The sequence below is a fragment of the Haliotis cracherodii genome, unplaced genomic scaffold (assembly GCF_022045235.1).
Source record: "Haliotis cracherodii isolate W230 unplaced genomic scaffold, xgHalCrac1.p SCAF_7, whole genome shotgun sequence".
Taxonomy (NCBI): domain Eukaryota; kingdom Metazoa; phylum Mollusca; class Gastropoda; order Lepetellida; family Haliotidae; genus Haliotis; species Haliotis cracherodii.
This window is the reverse complement of record NW_027266330.1, coordinates 27,019,188-27,027,239: the sequence shown is the minus strand read 5'-3', so window position 1 is coordinate 27,027,239 and position 8,052 is coordinate 27,019,188. Positions and strand designations below refer to the sequence as shown.

General features: G+C 40.8%; 1 protein-coding gene across 1 annotated transcript; it reads right to left on the bottom strand.

Moving 5' to 3' along the window:
• Positions 1–750: 750 nt before the first annotated feature.
• LOC139448427 (sulfotransferase 1B1-like) lies at positions 751–7,823 on the bottom strand. Its single transcript, XM_071229977.1, has 6 exons — positions 7,661–7,823; positions 5,532–5,688; positions 3,483–3,664; positions 2,722–2,825; positions 2,136–2,316; positions 751–848 (listed from the first exon to the last, which is right to left on the bottom strand). Exons 1-6 carry the CDS (start codon positions 7,821–7,823, stop codon positions 751–753), a joined length of 885 nt encoding a protein of 294 aa, XP_071086078.1.
• Between the last annotated feature and the right edge of the window lie 229 nt (positions 7,824–8,052).

Below are 8,052 nucleotides of genomic sequence, written 5' to 3'. Positions count from 1 at the left end.
AAGCCAAGATGTTACTTCCAGAGTACCCAAGAAAAGGTGCAGTTATTGTGGCACGTCGGAACGCTTGGTCGTAGACTGTTTTAAAAGGGAAAGGGATAATTAGTCGGCAGTAGGCTTTGTTCAGACAGCAGCAGGCGTGGAAGGTAGAGAAGTAGTCCGCCAGTTGGTCACTATGGTACATAAGGTATGGTGGTGGTGTGTCAGATGTGTTCAGTAGGAATCAGTCAAGCGAGGTGTCGGTGTATTGGGACAGGGGATGCTCACATCGATTTGAGTAGATCAGCGACAGGTGATGTTGCAATTCTTAGTGGCATAGGTAAGGGCTGTGTGTCTGTACCATTACACAAAGTATGGCCAGGTAGCAAGACTGTTGCTGGTGATGTGTTGCCAATCTCAGGTGTAGATGTCTTGTTAGGCAACGACTTAACAGATAAGTGTTGTTCAGGTTGATGCAATCAGGCTTCAGAGATCAGATAATCCGGAAATTTTCCCGGCGTGTGTCACTACTCGGTCTGTGTCCCAAACCAGGCAGTTAGATGAGGTAATTGATTTACCCGACACCTGTGTATCAGCTGTGTTTGACGAGGCAGATAATGATTAGAGTGTGGTTGAAGAAGTCACTCGGGATCTTGTTAAGACAATCATAGTCAAGGATAGTGGATAGGGCTCAGAAAGTAGATGCCTCTTTGAAGGCTACATGGTTTCAGGTGTCGACATATCGTTTTATTTCGATGTTCCCAGGCTATTCCATTACTTAAGGTCACTGTGGCTGTACGTTCGTTGATACACTCTGTCAAACCTCTCGCTCTGGGCAACAGTAAACCAGTTCTTCCAATCACCGGATTCACCTACAAAGGGAAGTATCATCAAATGTCATTGTTGCGTGTGCGTATTCTCAATGGATATGTACAAAGTTTTTAATCGGAATTCGGAGTTAAAAATTATTTTTATGCTTTATTCTTGGGGTGTAGGCCATCAACCGATTGTACAGAGTCGTAGTCATTACGTCAAACCCATTCAATGTAAGATACATAACTTCAGCCATAACAGGTTTCATGATAGAACCCATATTTCACACAAAACGCAACCAACTGACGGACCCTTTCTCAAGTGTAGTTTTTATTTTTTTTTCTTGTAAAGCAGCAGAATCTCTGCACTTGTATGCAGCAGAAGTAATTCAAAGTTAACATTTCGCTTTTAGTCTCCACAAAATCTGTTAACACGGTTTTTGTCACTGGACTTTCTGGCCCAGACACTCTATCACTGGATTGTCTGGTCAAGACATGATTGTTTACAGGCTGAGTATTCGCCTGTGCGGCGTGCGGCGTGCGGCTGCGACGTTATGAGACGTGAGTCATGAGAGACAAGTGAGTGAGTGAGTATGGTTTTACGCCGGTTTTAGCAATATTCTAGTAATATCACGGCGGGGAACACCAGAAATGGGCTTCACACATTGTTCCCATGTCGGAAATCGAACCCGGGTCTTCGGCGTGACGAGCGAACGCTTTAACCACCAGGCCACCCGACCGCCCCCACGAGAGACAAGAGATACATGAGGCTTTAATTCAGTACTTAGAGGCAAGTGGCCCATGGTACCGTAGACATAACACAACATTCTTCTTGGCAGGGTGAGAGATTGCATGAGTTAAACACATAGTGTCCGAAAGTCACAGACATAATTAGCTTGAACAATAACCACATAATATATGGTATTATGTTATTGGATGAGTCAACATAAATGTTGCATTACCTTAAGCAGGTGTACTAGGTATGTAGCAATTACCATTGTTCAGAGTTAATCTAAACATATTATGCAAATTGTGTGAGTGGTGGGAGTTATAAGTAGAGGAGAACACGTTCACACATTTCGCGAACACCTGGTGTCATCACTGATTTTCAGTGATCCATTCATACAAGTTATATCGCTATGAAATAGTTTCGGCAGGTAATCGAGACTGGTTATTCTCTGGCGTTAACGTTTTATATTCATTACATACATGTACGAAGGAGGATGGAGCTGCATGTTCATTGCATGAATCATTTGTTGCCTTGGACCCACTTGCACAAAGCTATCTTAGCGCTACGACTGTGGTAAGTCTATGTCGTGCAAGTGGATCCAGGTCATCTTATTCTACCTTTCCTGAAGTAACCACTCGATCCTTCTCTCCACTGGTTATGAAATGTCTGGTCCTTGATGTGTTGGTGGGCGTGTTTCAGCTTCGAAAAACTGCAGGCGTCAGCTATTTGTTCATAAACCTCGTACGGCAGAGGGTGATTAATGAATTCAGCTAAGCGTTTGACCTCGGTCACGTCATCCTGAAAACACAAAAACAAATCAGTGAAGATTAAGAAAATGAAAACGTTTTTTCTGTGTTGGCTACCATTGTTTACAAAATTAAATTAATTACCAGAAGTAACCAGTTTACATAATTATAGCACCTAGCACCATCACTTGACCTCAGTCCCTGAATATGTTTGACAGGTGATTAAAGATTATGTGGAAAAGCTGGACACAATGTATTTAAGTGAATGATGTCGGGTCATTCACCAAACGAAGGACGACCTACCCAAGGTTGAATAATTAAATGAATATTTGGAGCATCTATATATCTACACACAGCAATGACATATTTCTGCCACAATGTCCACACTGTACAAATCACAAAAGAAGAACAGGTATATGAACACTGTCATCAAGATATGCACACCAGATATACTCACTTTCTTCAGATCTTCAAAATCTACCTGAAGAAAAGGAACATCAGGATGGTCTTGTGGAAATCTGTTCCAGCAAAGACTGTGGTTCATCACCGAATCATATGGTACTGGAATTGATATACACAAGAAGAATGATTGCCATACCTACAAAATGTGGAATAATAATTGTACTGTGCTGATGCTGATATATATATTTAAGATACAATATTTAATTGACAATAAGTATTAACTTACCTGTTTAAATCACTTGTAAAATATAGAAAATTAACAAAAGTAACATGATCTACAATGGATGCTCATTGTAGTAAAACGTTATAATAATATGTCAGAGAATCATTGTTGTTTATGTCAAATATGTGTGTACATATTGTCTAGTGTACCTAATGATAGGTGTACCTACACGGGTAGTAATTCACGGTGTAATTAGTCAGGGTAAACTAATGATGGCTTCGAATACCAGATTACCTTTGCTCGTTGATTTCCCAAATGCATCAGTGTGAACCCCTTCTCTCCTTGACACTCACTCACTAACCCACCAACCCAAATCCACCACTCACTCACTCAGTCGCTCAAAACCTAACCACTCACTCACCCACCCATCCACCACACACCCATCCAATCTTTCACTTACCCACCCACCCACCCATTACCCACCACCCACCCAATCACTCACTCACCCACCCACCCAACACCCATTTCAACATCCACTCACTCACTCACTCACTCACTCACTCAATTGCCTCTATGTTAATGTGGTGGCTTACTATTTCCTTTAATGTGGGCGTCCACGTAGTTCGCCCATGTTCCCGCGAAGGCTGCCTCCGTCGACTTGTCCACCCAGTTCTGGTTCGTGTGCTGGACAAAGTAGGACACTACAGCATCCTTCGGATTCCGCTGAACATTGATAACATGACACTTCCGATCCCATATGTCTCGTGGCAGCAGGCTATTCAATACATCAAACAAAATTAATACCATATAGTTAAATATGAAATCGGTACGCTGAATCATTCATTTTGAGGCAGGTTCTCGAAAGCCGACACATGTATAGTACGAGGGCTGGTCAAAAGCTTGTAAGCATTAACTTTCAACTGTGGGCCACAACACAGTGAACTAGTCAATGTAGTACATCGTTTGAGTAGTTCATTGCAAGTGTATTTGATCAAATGGGTCCTTTTGTATAGTAGTGACAGCCAGTTGAACGTCATAGGGGTCTAAATGGACAAAGAAATTGAAAAGAACGAGTACCGAGCAGTCAGTAACTTTTTGACTTTACAGAAAAGCATTGCCCAAGAAATTCATGACCGCATGTCACAAGTGTATGGGGATAAGTGTCCTAGCTATTTCACTGTTAAACGTTGGTCAATCAAGGAGAAAAAAAACCCTATACTGTCAGATAGACGTATTACCATGGCTGAACTTGAGGAAGACACGGGTCTAAGCCATAATCCATTGGAACTATTATTCATGAACATTTACAGATGAATAAAATATCTGCTCGTTTGGTGCCAAAGTTTCTCATTTCTGATCTTAAGGAAAAAAGAACTGACATTGTTAGAGAAAATTTAGAGCTAATTGAGGAGGATTTCGTCAAATTCAAAAAGAGATTAGGAACGGGTGATGAAACAGGGGTCTACCACTATGATGCCGAGTCAAAACGTCAATCTATGGAATGGCACCATTCCTCTACTCCGGCACCAAAGAAATTCAAGTCTTAAAGATCAGTGAAGAAAGTTATGGCCACTGTATTCTGGGATGCAAAGGGTGTGATCTTTGTTGATTACGTAGAAGTCAAAAGACTTCTATGCCTACTATGCCTACTATGCTTACTATGATGATTTGCTTCATCGCCTGAAAGAAAAGCGGCGAGTAATGCTGACTGCTGGTGTTCTACTACTTCATAATGCCTCTTCTCCAACCTCTCGACTTGCAAAAGCTGCTGTGCGACAATGTGGGTTCGAAGACCCTCCACACGCGCCAGACCTGTCACCAAGTGGTTTCCACCTGTTTCCTAAACTGAAAGAACACCTTCGTGGAAAGCGCTATGACGACAACGATGACCCCAAAGCTGCCTTGAATGGGCTTTTCAGGGTGGCTTCAGAAAACTTCTTCCTGACTGGAATTGGAACGCTTCACTATCAATATGAGAAGTGTAATCAAAAGCAGGGAAATTATGTTGAAAGATAAAATTAAAAGCACTTTCACAATTGTTGGTTTTGTTTGTTAGGCTTAGAACATTTTGACCAGCCCTTGTATATATTCAACATGTGAGAATCAGTCTCAAATATCTGCTTTACACAGACTCCAATGGGCGTAAAAGGCAAAATAGCGATGAAAATTATATTACTTAAAATCGGTGATGACACCAGGTGCTCGCGAAAAGCGAAAGTATGCCCTGTCCTGTTGGTAGCACCCTCAACTCACAAAATTTGCCAAAGAAAGTAAATGTTAGCTTTTTGCCTGATGCTAAACAGCTGTACTGCCATGCGACGGCTGCCTGTAAACATAACAGACAATCAAGTGATGGACCGGAAAGAAATCTCTGCTTAATGCAGAGTCATCTGTACGATCCGTCTGTATCATAGGCATGTGTTTGTGAAGCAGTATCAAACTAGTGGGGATACCAGGTGTTCGCGAAAAGTTGGGCATATCCTGCCCAGCTAAGGCACCCGTCCCAAACACATGCAAAGGCATGTTAATATGTTAATATATATAACAAGAAAATAAGTGTTCGTTTACTGCCTAAATGTAGAGCTGGAATAATACCACACTATTAAGCAATGGTCATTTTCACACACAACGGGGACACTTGCCGTGGGAGAAGATGAGTGAATAAGATCCTCGGGGAAGGAAGAGAGTCCAGTTCCTCCTCCGTTCTTGAATCAAGATGTGCCGAGTTCTGCCAGTGTTTCGCGTATTCTGGCCGTCCAGCTACAACCATGCTCAGGATTTCCCACACCCAGTGTGTGCCTATAAGATTCAAGGCGAGTGTACATTCAACGAGATCACCCTTTTATTAAACATAGAGCTGTTTTACTTACAAAGATTGAAAACTCCCAATACAACATCCAATATTATTTTGTTAAGCTCAATTGGAGTAAGTCATGGATCGCGTTGATCTTTGCTTATTCACACACGACAGTCAAAATTATAAAAACAAAAAACTGTTATAAAAAAGTAATAAATAAAATACTAAAAAAAGCTCCCGTGTAATACCAATTTTAAGAAATTCGCGAATTGTTCTGGTATCTCACGAGCGAAAGAGAACTATTCATTCGTTTCATAAAAAGCTCGTTTAGTATTCTATATTTAAATAACACTTTGTCTCGATTTAAGCGTTGATACTTTACTTATGTTTTATTACCATATATCCAACACAAACGACAATATTCCCACACGCATAATACAGAGTCATACAACCGCAAAATCGAATGGCAAGTAACTTTTCAATGATAAGCTTTGATGTTCACTCATTTAATAACGTAACGTACAAGGGACCGACCATTTGATATCCTCAGAGACCTGGGATTTTGTATAGAGTTTATATATATTGCTTCAGCTACAGCTAAAAAAACAGATTTTTTTATTTCAAACTATGAATCTGTTTTTTTTAAAGAATGACGCCTTGCAGCAATGTAATTTCTGTGGCTCGCAGTTTCTTTATTTTTCAACTGTCTGAAGCAAACAATTTGTCCAAAGCATAATTATTTTTTTCAAGAATTTTCGGGGATAATTATCTTGGCACAACGCAAACTATCGACGGTCGTCGTCGATAGCACTCAGATAAGATCAAAGCAAGGTCTATGAGTTTGAATACACAACTGATTAAAACGCTATTAATGAATTTGAAATATACAATCTATTCAGCAATGATAATGGTGACATACTGATAGTTACATTATTTCCAACACAGGATTCGTATAGCTGCAGTGCTGTTTTGCTAGGTCTTTGCGTGACAGATACATTCGATGTGTTACCCGAGACACCCATACGCTAAGGTCCCGTTCCACCGAGCGATCCCAGCGCTACATCTGTCGCAAGTCTGTGTTAAAGAATGGAAGTTACGATCGACCCACCCAACCCTCTCGTAACGTTACGGATCTCGAGTTTGGGTCGAGTAACTCACTCATTCTCGTTTTAGGCGAAATAAAGCAAAACAATGACGACACAAAAAATTATTACGTGCGTTATTAGTCTGATTTCACCCGGAACGTTTCTTTGCGTTATGATATACACCCGCATTTGATTTAATCCTGCCTCATGTTCGAAGATCTCGATCTTATGTCGGAAAACAACGTAGATGTTTGGGACAGCAGAAAATAATACCGTCACAGTCTTTTGGCCAGAGCCAAGTTATAGAAAGCTCTCCCATCTTTTTTAACGGTCAGGATTCAAAATGGCTGACACCATGACAGGTACCGTGGCTGAAGCATGCTACGTGTATGGGTTACAAAATACAACTACTGACATGCGAGCAATGCCTGTATCTTTATTAATATTTTATAACCTGCAGTGTTAAATCTATACCTTCACATTTTCTACTGCATCAATTCGGGCTTTACTCCCACGCAGTGATATTAATGGACTACTGTTCACAGCGTCGTTTAACCCAACTCACTTACTCGCTCCTTGTCTTTCTCAAATGAAAAAATCTTTCCGAATTTAATTCAAAATGTGCATTATCACAGATTAGATTGGTGTGTAAGCTTAAAACATTAATGTTCATTTAAACCTCGAAAATTTTATTATCGCAGAGCGCTAATTAAGTCAACGTGGAAGCGTAGGATGTTGGCTTAGCCCGTAGCGGTTGTTCGATACATTGTCAATTTGACAAATGTGGGCAACGCTGCACCAATTTCAGGGTCCACTGGATTTAGTTTATCAGCGTTTCCCAGTATTCTAGAGGTGTTTAGTATGAGAAGTAGTGATTCTAGCAGCTTACCTGACTTGGGGTATGTGCACACAAATATATCGTCATCTCGTACTGAACGAGTCTTCATGGTAGATAGGTGATGGACAATTCCAGATGGCATCACGAGGTCTTCGAACATTTCGAGCTGGAGGCTGAAGCCACTTTCCATTCCTTCTGAAGCTCGAGTGGACATTGTTATCCTATAAAATAACTATTTACGTTGTTCAAAACATTGGGGTATGAATGCTTTAAACTCTAAACTATCCTGTGTGCGCTGACAGGCTGTAAAAATCAGCTACGTGTGTAAGAACAATACATGCAGGGTCACAGTTGAGCAGTTACAATGTAGGTCACTACATGGTTTTTGCCTTCTTCTGGCTGTTAATATGACGTGATTTGAATCACAGAAAGACAAATAAATA